General features: G+C 45.1%; 1 protein-coding gene across 1 annotated transcript in view; it reads right to left on the bottom strand.

Moving 5' to 3' along the window:
• The window catches only part of MAPK8IP3 (mitogen-activated protein kinase 8 interacting protein 3), a gene marked incomplete at both ends in the record, with an annotated part of 56,753 nt that extends 48,829 nt beyond the window's left edge, over window positions 1-7,924 (bottom strand). The window contains 2 exons of the mRNA XM_083372747.1: window positions 133-253; window positions 7,607-7,924. Coding sequence (XP_083228873.1) covers window positions 133-253; window positions 7,607-7,924 — 439 coding nt within the window. The remainder of the gene's footprint in view (window positions 1-132; window positions 254-7,606) is intronic.
• Window positions 7,925-12,774: the final 4,850 nt, after the last annotated feature.

Raw genomic sequence — 12,774 nt, 5'->3', positions numbered from 1 at the left:
TTACCTCTGAAGCCAACTCGGGGTTTATCAGGATGCAGTTCATGATGCACTCAGGGAAATCCAACCAAATTTAATAAAATCTGTGTACAGAATGCAGTAGATTGGCCAAACTCTGGGAATGCTTTTACTCACTCTGGTCTGCATAATTCTTGGCCTTCAGCTCCAGCTGCCGCGTTTGAAATTCCAGGTGCTCCACCTGAACCTGCAACTCTTTCTTCTCCTGTTCCAGTGCATCTTCAAATTCAATGAATTTCTATTTGAAGACATAAACAGCAGAAACGGGTGAAAGGGGCAGATTAAAGTGCAACTTTTTACTACAAGGTGTCATCATTCAAAGACTGTCCCTTCTTACAAACACCAGGCATACAAAATGCATGTTTTTTAAGCATGTAACAGCTGTGTCATCGGAACAAATCAGCACTTTGAGGCCTTGTTCTTTATAAAAAAATTATTATTTTTTGTTTTGGCTTTGTGCAAAAAAAACTCGGTCAGCACTGTAACATTTCTTCCTTTGTCTGCAGTGCTGGATGCAGACTCAAAGGCAAACACAAAGATCGCAAACAGATATCCACAGTCTTTAGGCCTTGCATAACTTTGGCCAATTCCCCATTATCGACCTGAAGCATGATGCCCCACCCCTTGTGATGGTACAAAAGTCTCCATTATAAAACCGGCTGTCTGCATTACCAATTCCGATTCCATCTTGGTTTCATCTGTTGGCATCCCCTGCTCAACCATGCTAGTGTCACGGGCTGATTCCCCTCTGGCTCTACCATTTCCCCTTTATTTATTAAACAAAGTTATACAGCCGACCAACAAAAATTTACAATTTCTTTCTTTCTTTTTTTAGATCCATCAGATAATAAAAAACCATTAAACAGCCCCCCCACGGTTTCCATGACAGCAACAACACAATCAAATCAGCCACTGGGTTGGATCCATCTCCATTCATGGTCCCCAGGCTCGCCGACAAAGCCATGTTTTTAATGGCCCTCTGAAAAAAGCAACAGGGTGGGGGCCACCTGTGCCTTGGGGACAATGCTATCCCATAAAGGAGAGCCACCACTGAGAAGGCCCATTTTTGTGGTCCCACCAGAGGTACATCCCTAATCTACGGGAACCTGTCACTTGCCCTGCCTTCCCGTCTTGGCGGTCTGAGTAGATGGATTAGGGGAGAGACAGTCCTTCAAAATAGCCTGGCCCAAAGACATGTAGGGCTTTAAAGGTGATAACCAGCACCTTGAATTGTAACCCTTCTTAGCACTCTACACCAGAGGTCCACAACCTTTGGGGCACCGGGGACCAGTTCCGTGGAGAGAAGTTTTTCCGTGGACCGGAGGGGGCGTGGTTTGCTGTGCTGCCTGCATCCCGCGGATGGGGCTTTGCTTGTTTGTGAGGACCAGTTGCTGGCATGCCGTGGCCCAGTACCGGTGCACGGAGAGGGGATTGAGGACCCCTGCTCTATACTACCTAGTGGATCAGGCAGAATGACACTGTTTTTCTTCAACTGTTTTTACAAGACAGAGTGATTGCATCGGATAAATTTGGGGAAGCTGGCAAATAATCAACCCAAACTCTGTTTAATATCCATCACTGGCTTTCAGAAAGCTCCAATGAAGAAAGGAGACGAATCTCGTCTATTGCATACCTATGGTCTCTTATTTTTTGTCAATAAAATACTGAATTCTATTCCGTTGTCCCTTTCTTTGGCTGGAAACCTTTTCAAAAGAGTAACACAGTAAAAACAATGTATTCGTAATCAGTCTACGATGCTACTGTATCAATAAAAATAGACCAAGCCAGAGATCTTGACGATCTGAATAATTCTAATTTTATGCTAGCAAAGAAGTGGAAATGAACCAATGTCTACAAATGTGATTATCATTCAAAGCCAAACCATGCTAAAATCTTTTATTACAGAGACTCAGTACCCTGGAGTTTTATTTCTCTTCCACCAATTTAAGTCATAAGCTGCAAATGCCTAGTTGGGGAGGGATGACAGCTCAGTGGAAACTGTATATACTTTGAAGATAAAATGCTCCAATACGTTTTTTGATTTAAAAAAGAATCTAGTAGCAGATGATGTGAAAAATCCTTTGGCTGTGTCCCAGAAAGCCATATTACTGTTTAAACAATATGCTGCTAAATAGGCAAAAGTCCTAGACTCATTCTAAATGTGACCTCTCTCAAACGTCGGTGGCAATCAGTTTCACAAACTAACAAGTATTAATAAGCTTTTTTTTCTTGGTGTGTGTGTGTGTGTGTGTGTGTGTGTGTATGTATTTCATTTCTATGTGGAATATTTGGTGTCTCTAGCTAGACCAAGTAGTAGAAAAGCCCTATTTTTCACTGGACATCTCTGAGAATGCTGCAACTCAACCCAGTAATTAACATTACTTTTAATAGGTACAATGACTGTACGGAATATTAAGATTGTTCCAGGTTTGTTTAATCATGGTTTGCCGAAATGTGTGAAATTTATGAAGCCAAGCTAAAATCAAACAAATGATATCAAGGCTTAAAATCCACTCTATCCTGACTGTAGAGGTCATATAGGTAACCAGGTTTCCCAACCTAAACCATTTCCAGGTTAAAGTGCACGGATTTCAGCTCCCAGAATTCCCCAAGAAGCATATTTGGAACTTGCTTCGATTGGAAGACTCTGCTATAGAGCCACTGAGGTGAATAAAGATATGTATAGTATGCACGGATTAACACATTCTCTTTCCCCGTCAATAATTTCAGGAATTCAATGTTTGTAATAGATATACACACGTTGGTGTAGAGGGCAAAGGAAATGGATTTGAAGGATAAAAGGACAACCCAGCGAAGTAAAAGTTGCTTGACCTGGGGCCAAGAAAGTAATTTGAGAAAACATCTCAAGACACACAAAGAAAAACAGGAGGGGAAAAGCACACCGAAGTGTTGGTTTCTTTTCTGATCCGGTAGTTTGACGGAAGGAGAAATCCTAGAAAAATTCAATCAAGGAAGCAGGAAAATTCAGAACAATTTCAGGACAATTTTATGTGCATTTCTATGGATTTTAGGGAGATACGCATCTCACACCCCTCTTCTACCACAACTTCACTTATTTCTCCTACCATTCTCACAACCGCCCATCAGAAAATTGCAAAAATTAACAAATAAAAACCTGTTTGGCAAACCACAGGTTCATATTTCCCACTGTGCCGTAGTTCATGTTCACCATGGTTCATTGAGTCATAATGGTTGCACAGGCACATGGCACTAAGCCATAATTGATAGGTTCACAAATATAAACTAAACGAAAACCAAAATATCCAGACTATTTGTGCTGAGCCTGAAGTGTGTACCCAGGTAACATAAAAACACAATGCAGCTCATTCTTTTTCTGTACTTCTGTAGTACCCGTAATTTTGTAACAACCAACCATTTCTTTCCTAATCTTAGGACCTAGAGACTTGGCCCAGACAAAAAGCATCAAATGTCTCTTAATTGTCTTTATCCAGAGAAGCAGCCAGCTATCTTAACATGGTTCTTTGAAATCAGCACAACTTCAATAACACAAGCCTACACACATGCCCATACAGAAGGTAAACCCCACTGGTTTTGACTTTGCCTGGATCATGATTATAATATTTTGGGAGCTTACCCCACATAAAGCAAGATCACAGTCATAAAAAATATACCGAAAGTTGTTGAGAATGAGAAATTGGATTTGTTTCTAATTTGGGCGCGCCAGACCTTTGGAACCGTTTACTGGTGGAGCTCCGGATGGCTCCCGACCTTCACTCCTTCCGACGTGACCTAAAAACATATTTATTTGAACAAGCCGGCCTGGTCTGATGGGTTTAGGGGTATTTTAACATTTTGTATTAATCTATTTAATTGGGCTATTGTATTTAATATTTCTTTTAATTTTTATATATTGTATTTTATTGCATTGCCCTGTACACCGCCCTGAGTCCTTCGGAAGAAGGGCGGTATAAAAATTAAATTATTATTATTAATATTATTATTATTATTATTATTATTATTATTATTATTATTATTATTATTATTATTATTATTATTATTGGAACTGTATTAATACACTTGCAATTCAGTGGTTGTCAGAGTGTGTTAGCCACAAAAGTGTTTTTACAGAAATGGGGATGTAATTATTTGGGAGCTCTCGTTTCTCTTCCAATGCACAGCTGCCCATCTCGCCACACCATGGATAGAAATACAACGGGAAATCAGTCCTCCCTGCTGACTTAATCGAAAGACACATCCAAGAAAGATGAACCGTGAAAAATACAAATAAAAAGATCCATCCTGACAGCACTATCTTCAACATTAAAACTCCTGGCCTCCCATCACAGCCAAGACATCATCCATAAAGCGACATTTTAAAATAATGAAATCAAAACCACACTCCGGTCTACAAAACTGCAGGACACAACTGGAGGACTTTAGAAGATAAACATGACGTACGAAAGCAATTTAGAGGTTCTCGGAAGTCCCAAAGATATTCACTCACCAAAGCCAGACGTGTCTATTGCCTAACCACAGTTTTGTAGAAAATAACACTCTGATGAAGATTGCACGGCCTACGAAAACTGAAACCGTTGCTTGCAACGAACAAGCAGTGCCTGAACTCACTTAACATATTAAGCAGACCACGCTAAATGAATCGGGTCACTGGGTGAACTGAATCCAGTCTTGTAGCTCCATTTTGGTTTTTGTTCTCAACAAGAAAATCTAAGTTGCTGGAACGGTTGGATTCACACAGCACTTCACGTAATTTAGCGGGGCCAAGAAATCCTTGCAGATCAAGTGCATCTACTAAGTTATTCAGATGTACTTTCTGGCCATCTGCCACCACCAAAGAAAGCCCTTTTTGTATTTTTGGTTCTCCTTATGTTTACAAATGTATCTTTTTATTCCCTGCAACGATTGAAAGTATATTTTTTTGCTGGCATTTTTATCAGCCCCAACACGTTCTTTTCACTAGGCTAAGAAAGGCACGGATGGTAACCTCCAAATGCTAAGTGGAAGAAAAGGCAGTTGCTAGGAAGCAAGCTAAACTTCTGAAATTGAAAGTCTAGAGAAGAGGGCGTATTTTCAAAAATTGGGACAGATAAAAACGTATTTTACCAAAGACTAGCTGGGTGACTTTCTGATGTCCTCCGAAGATAAATTATTAAGTTTTGAGACAGGAATTAATACAGGGACAAGCCAATCTATTTGGTTGGCTGCCAAGAGGGATGGAAAAGGCATTTGGATGAATGCCGCCATAATATACCAGCAGTTCCCACATCTAGCAACCTCTAATTTTGATTTTTTTAGGTTTTTTTTTTAATCCCACTATTATTATTTTTTATAACTAACCGAAGGTGGTGAAGATACATGATACTTCTTCCTCCTCCTATTTTTCCCACCACAACTTTGTGAGGTGGGTTGAGCTGAGAGAGACTGGCTGGCCCAAGGTCACTGAGCCAGGCTTCATGCCTAAAGCGGCACTAGAATTCACGGTCTCCTGGTGCTTGGTCCAACATCACCATACCTAAAGTGGGATTAGAACTCACCAACTCCTGGTGATTGGCCCAAAGTCATCCAACTAGCTTTCATGCGTACGGCGGGCGGGCATTAGAGCTCATGGTCTCCTGATGATTGGCCCAAAGTCACCCCGGCCAATTTTCATGCCTAAGGCGGCACTAGAATTCACCATCTCCTGGTTTCTAACCTGGTCCCTTAACTACTAGCCCAAAGGAGCTCTCAGACTGTTGGATGACAGCTCCCATTATCCTGAGCCAACCAGCTCATCAAGGTTGATGATGAGAATGAGAAGCGGAAACTTCTGAAAGATGACTGACCCGCTGGAGCTAGGAAAAAGGGATGGCTGACCCAGAACCGTTACGTTTGATGGGGTTGGGGCAGGGCTAGGCAACCTTGGCTCTTTTATGACTCGTGGACTTCAACTCCCAGAATTCCTGAGCCAGCCACGCTGAGGGGAAAGGGAGAGGTTTCCAAGCTGAGCCATGCCGGCTCAGGAATTCTGGGAGTTGAAGTCCACGAGTCATAAAAGAGCCAAGGTTGCCTACCCCTGGATTAAACAATCATTTGTCAGAATGGTATAAGGCAGGGGTCTTTGAACTTGGCCCTTTTATGACTCGTGGACTTCAACTCCCAGAATTCCTGAGCCAGCCACGCTGAGGGGAAAGGGAGAGGTTTCCAAGCTGAGCCAGGCTGGCTGAGGAATTCTGGGAGTTGAAGTCCACGAGTCATGAGGGGGGCCATAGTTCCCCCATGCTGGCTCAGGAATTCTGGGAGTTGAAGTCCACGAGTCATAAAAGAGCCAAGGTTGCCTACCCCTGGGTTGGGGGTGGGTGGGAAAGGGATGGGGAAAACAAATTATCCCCACTCTGCCATTTATTCATTGGAAGCCAACTTCCTCTCCCTCCCCCATAAATCAAGGCAGATTTCCCAGCCACCCTCTCCTCTTTGCCCTTCCAGGAAAGCCAATTCACAACCCATGTGTGGTGTAGTTGGTTCACATAGTGTGGTGGGATGGAGGGTTTGTTGTCACTGTGTGTTGGGGGGAGAGAGCAGGTGGGGGGGGGAAGGCTCAGCTAATCTCAATGTACACATGTTGTCCTTTGACAGTAAAGGTTTATTATTTATTATTATTCGAGCTCCAAGATGCCTCCAGATTTAGGTCACCTCACCCAATGCTTTTTCTAAGCCTGCTTTCATATTTCATATTTATTTTTTTAGATTTTTGTTTTTTCATCCGCCCTAAGAGAAACAGCAGCCAGAGCTCTCTTTCAGACACAAGCCAGGCTTGAAAACAGCCCAACAGCTGGGAGCTTCTCCCCCCTCCCCTTGGGCCCTGGGTGCAAAGATTACGGAAAGCTCAGAGCACAATAAAGCAGCCGTGCTTCTCTTTCCACAGAAGAATAGATAGATAGATAGATAGATAGATAGATAGATAGATAGATAGATAGATAGATAGATAGATAGATAGATAAATAATTTTATTTGTACACCGCCCTTCTCCCAAAGGACTCAGGGCGGTGAACAGGGCAATACATGTTAAAAGACAAAATTAAAAAATTAAAAGAGATTAAACAAAGTGCCCAAAACTATAACAATAGGTTAAAACACATTAACAGTAATAAAACCAGACCGTTACTCCCTTGGAGGGGCTCGGATCCGATGACAAGGAGGGATGGAGGGATGGAGGGAGGGAGGGATGCTCGGATGCTCAGCTGCAAGGCAGGGGAAGCCCCGCGGCTCTGTCGGCGAGTCAGAGGGCCGGAGAGGCCCGGTAGCCTTCCCACCCCACCCCACCCCACCCCACCCGGACCCCCGTTCCGGCGGCCAAGTTCGGGCATTCCGGCTGGCCCTCGGGGTGGGGGAGTGGGGGAAGGCTGGGGAGGAAGGAAGGAAGGAAGGAAGGAAGGAAGGAAGGAAGGAAGGAAGGAAGGAAGGAAGGAAGGAAAGGAGGGAGGGAGGGAGGGAGGGAGGGAGGGAGGGAGGGAGGAAGGAAGGAAGGAAGGAAGGAAGGAAAGAAGGGAGGGAGGGAGGGAGGAAGGAAGGAAGGAAGGAAGGGAGGGGGGGGTTTCTGGCCCGTCCGGCTCACCTCCTCGGCCTGCTTGCGCAGCGCTTTCTCCCGCTCGTACTGGGTGAGCAGCTGCTCGTTGTCCTCCCGCAGCAGCTCCAGCTCCACCTCGTGCTCCTGGTTGTCGGTCAGCACCGAGTCGAGGTTCTCCAGCACCGTCACCACCAGCGGCATCAGCTCCTTCACCACCTCCTCGTCGTAGCAGCGGATCAGGCGCTCGAACTCGCGGTAGATGCTGCTGGCCAGGCCCGAGACCCGCTCCGACATCACCGAGCCCGAGCAGTAGTCGTCGCCCGGGTAGCCGCCCACCCCGCCATCGTCCAGCTGGATCTCCAACATCGCGGCGGCGGTGGCGGCGGAGGAGCCCGGGCGCTCCCCTCCTCCTCCTCCTCCTCCTCCTCCTCCGACGCACCTGCTCGGCCGGGGCCCGCTTGCAGACGATGGACGGCGGGGATGCTCTCCGCCTCTCCGGCGCTCGCTCGCCCGGCTCTGCCCACCCCCGCTCGCCCCCGGCCCTGCGCCACTGGCCGCTCCCGGCGCCCGTCCGCCCGCCCGCCTCCTCTGCCTCTGCCCGGCGCTCCTGCCTTGCGCGCACAGGCGCAGCAGAGAGGCGGAGGCGGCGGCGGGCGGGCGCCGGCTCTTCCCGGAGGGGCGGCTGAGCTGGGAGGAGGGGAGGGTCGGTCTCTGGGGAGCCTCCTTCCCGGCGGCAGGGATGGGGCTTTCCTTCGGGAACCGCCCGGGATGGGGAAGGTAGGAAGAAGGAGAAGGAGAAGGAGAAGAAGGAGAAGAAGGAGGAGGAGGAGAAGAAGAAGAAGGAGGAGGAGGAGGAGGAGGAGGAGGAGGAGGAGAAGAAGAAGAAGAAGGAGAAGGAGAAGGAGAAGGAGAAGGAGAAGAAGAAGAAGAAGAAGAAGGAGGAGGAGGAGGAGGAGGAGGAGGAGGAGGAGGAGGAGGAGGAGGAGAAGAAGAAGAAGAAGAACAAGAAGAAGAACAAGAAGAAGAACAAGAAGAAGAAGAAGAACAAGAAGAAGAGCTGTCCTGAGCTGCTGCACTTTCAAGCAGAGAGTGATAACATGGGAAGGGGCTTTGGAGGTCGTCTAGTCCAACCCTCTTCCTCGTGGCCCGTTCCGGATTTGCTTTGGAGTTGATGGGATGGAGAGACGCGATCATAGAAAGACTCGGAAGAGAAAAGGGGGTGGGGGCTGGGGGGGAAACCGGCCTTTTTCTCCGACTCAAGGAAGCTTCCCTGGGAATAATAGCCCTTCGTGTTATCCCCAAGGTGCTTCTTCTTCTTTTTTTCCCCCCAGGAGGCAGCTGGACTTCTCTCTGTTTTTTCTTTGAAGGTGTTAAGGTTTTAAACTTAGCCTCACCGTCACCCCAGCATTACTCAGGAATTTAAAAGAGCCAAAAGAAACTTCCTGAGCCGAGGTTTCAGCAAGGAAGCAAGTTTTATTTTGATCAAAATAAAGAGTTGGGTGCCCCCCCCCCCGTCTCTCTTCGTGGCTGGTAGAGAGATGAAGGCAACAACCAGGAAAGATGTCTTCCACCTTTTATACCTTTCCAGGACAAAGAGATCTGATCTTGGTACTAGGAACCAAAAGGGACCGAAAAATAATTCCTAGATGATGACTCATACGCAACAACCCAGGATCCACTGTAACCCCTTTTCCCCCTCCCCTCACCACGCTCTTTTCATGTAAGCAACCCCCTGTACCTACAAAACTGCTTATATATATATATATATATATATATATATATATATATATATATATATATATATATATATATATATATATATATATATATACATATACACACACACACACACACACACACACATATATATATATATATACATATATATATATACATATAGACACACACACACACACACACACACACACATATATATATATATACATATATATATATACATATATATATACATATATATATATACATATATATATATATATATATATATATATATATATATACATATATATATATATGGATCCTTGGTTTTTCGGGTTTTTCCCCGCGTAGAACTTAAGGTGTAGGTGCAACGTTTCGACGAAATCCCATCCGTCATCATCAGGCTAGTGGTTTCTGCTTCCTTCTTCTGGGAGAAGTATGTGGCTGTTTGTTTTTCTTTTTTAAACTGCCAGAGGGGGTGTGTTCTGTGAGTGGAAGTGTGCTGATTGGGTGGGGATTATGTGTGTTCTGATTGGATGGGAGTGTGTTCTGAATGGTGGGGGTGTTCTGATTGGGTGGGGGTGTGTTTTGAGTGGATGGGCTGGTCTCAGCTGCCAGCCTTAGACCTGAGCTGGTGAGTTGTGCTGTTTTTGTTTGCCTTCGTGTTTGTGGTGGTGCCATGTTTTTATAGTGGGTGTCAGTTTGCTTATTATGTGGTTTGGAGGGGTTTAAAGTGGCTGATGTTGCAGCTGTAGTTAGGTTTCTGTTTTGTGGTTGTGCCTCTTTATCATTGTGGGTTCGGATTTGCTTTTTGAATAGTTGTGTGGTGGTGATGTCATGTGATGTTATCATGAGTTTGGGTCTGGTATCATTCTTGGTGGTTGAGACTCGTCTGTCAATCAAGGCGGGTTTCCAAATAGCTGGTAGGCGAGAGGTATCATCTCGTTTGTTCATGCTGTGGGGGCGTTTTTCTATCTCAATGGCTTCTCTGATTATTCTGTTGTTAAAATGTTCAATTTTGGCGATAGTTTTAGTTTTTTTTTAAAATCAATTTCATGTCCCGTGGCTTCAAAGTGTTGGACCAGGGATGAAGTTTGTTCTCCCTTTCTGAGTGAGTTTTTGTGCTCTTCAATGCGTGCACTTATTCTTCTGTTGGTCTGTCCGATGTATGTGGTGGGGCAGGTGGTGCATGGGATTTCGTATACTCCTTGGTTTTCTAACCCAATTATGTCCTTGGGGTTTCTTAGGATGGTGGATACTTTTCTGTCTGTGTAGAATGCTGTTTTGATGTTGTGTTTTTGGAGGACTTTGCTGATTCTGTCTGTGGTCCCTTTTAAGTATGGGAGGAGGGCTTTGCCTTTTTCTTGTTCTCTGTCTTGGGTTTTTGTGGGTGTCTCTCTTCGGATTAAGTTGGTAATCATGTTTCTTTGGAATCCATTGGCTGTTAGTACATTAGTGAGGTTGTGTAGTTCGGTTTTTAGGTGTTGTTTGTCAGCTAGTTGTTTTGTTCTGGAGATGAGTGTCTTGGCTACGGAGTTGATCTGTGCTGGGTGGTGGTGTGAGAGTGCATTCAGATAGCGGTTTGTGTGCGTTTTTTTATGGTAGATAGTGTGTCCTAGGGAGCCATTGGATTTCTTGTAGACTAAAACATCAAGGAAGGGAAGTTGGTTGTTAGCTTCTGTTTCCATGGTGAATTGTATTTTGGGGTGTAGGCTATTGAGGTGTGTGAGGAAGTCATCCAGTTTTTCTTTGCCATGTGGCCAGATTACGAAGGTGTCATCTACGTATCTGAGCCAGAGTTTGGGTTTGTGGTTGGATTTTTCTAGAGCGAGGGTTTCAAAGTGTTCCATGTAGAGGTTTGCGATGACAGGTGAAAGGGGTGATCCCATGGGTGCTCCTTCCATTTGTTTGTATCTTTGTCCATTGTAGATGAAGTATGTGTTAGATAGGCAGTGGTTGGTCAGATCTAGGATGTGTTTTGGGGGGTTGTATTTATTTAGGATAGCTGTCAAGGCTTCTTTGATTGGCACTTGGGTGAAGAGGGATACGACATCGAAGCTCACAAGTAGGTCACAGGGCTGTAAGTTTAGTTTACTTATGATCTCTATGAATTGGAATGAATCTTGTACGTGTGAGGTGATGGAATTTGCGTAAGGCTGTAGTTGTTTGGCAAGAAATTTGGCTAGATTTTGTAGAGGTGAGCCTATGGAGCTGACTATGGGTCTGAGAGGGGTTCCTTCTTTGTGTATCTTGGGCAGACCATAGAGCTTGGGACATCTGGATGATTTTTCTCTGGGAATGATTGTTTTCTGGATCTCTTCACTGATGGGGGTGGCTTTTATTTTGGATTTTGTGGTTTTTTCCAGGTAGGTGGTGGGGTCTGTCTTGAGGAGTTTGTATGTGGAGTCTCGGAGTAGGTTGGATAATTTGGTATGGTAGTCAGATGAGTTCATTACCACCGTGGCGTTGCCTTTGTCTGCTGGCAGAATGATTATGCTGGTGTCTTTTTTTAGGTTAAGTAGTGCTGTCTGTTCCTCTTTGGGTAAGTTGCTTTTGGGTGGTTTGCTGGTGCAGAGGATGTTGGTAACTTCGAGTCTGATTTTGTTGGCGTCATCAGGGTTGATTTTGGTCAGGCTGGATTCGACTCCGCATATAATGGTTTCCGTGGGAATGTGTTTGGGAGCGACTGCAAAATTAAATCCTTTAGACAGGACGTTGGTTTCGGCTTTGGTGAGAATCCTATCTGAGATGTTGTGCACAGTTTGTTTCATGTGTTGCTGTGGGAGAGGAGGGGTTTGTTTCTGGCGTTCCTTTAGTCTTCGGAGTTTATTGGTGTGTGTGTCTGTTTTGTAGGCAGTCTCTGTTTCAGCTCTCCAGACAGCGATTTGTTTGAATTTGTCCCAAAGTGTGGGGTGGATCTTGTTGCTGAGTTTGAGGTGAAGTGTGAGGAGGTCTCTGTTGATTCGGTCCAGGAGGAATCTTTTTGTGTGGAGTTCGTTTCTGATTAGGGCCAGTTCAGTTCTTATCAGGATGCGTTTGATGGCTGCAGAGTTGGAGTGGAATTTCAATTGGAAGGATGTGGGGATTAAATTTTGATCTCGGCAGTTGCGTAGAAATGTGAGGTCACACAGAATGGAAGCTCTTCGTACTTCGAGTTTTTCGTAGGTCTTGGTTAGCTGATAGATTTCCTCCCCGTAGAGGTAAGATATTTGTTTTCTGAGGTTTTCGCGGGTGCCTGTATGTGGATCCTTGGTTTTTCGGGTTTTTCCCCGCGTAGAACTTAAGGTGTAGGTGCAACGTTTCGACGAAATCCCATCCGTCATCATCAGGCTAGTGGTTTCTGCTTCCTTCTTCTGGGAGAAGTATGTGGCTGTTTGTTTTTCTTTTTTAAACTGCCAGAGGGGGTGTGTTCTGTGAGTGGAAGTGTGCTGATTGGGTGGGGATTATGTGTGTTCTGATTGGATGGGAGTGTGTTCTGAATGGTGGGGGTGTTCTGA

This window comes from Vipera ursinii (genome assembly GCF_947247035.1).
Source record: "Vipera ursinii genome assembly, chromosome: 13".
Taxonomy (NCBI): Eukaryota; Metazoa; Chordata; class Lepidosauria; order Squamata; family Viperidae; genus Vipera; species Vipera ursinii.
This window is presented reverse-complemented; position numbering and strand designations above follow the sequence as displayed.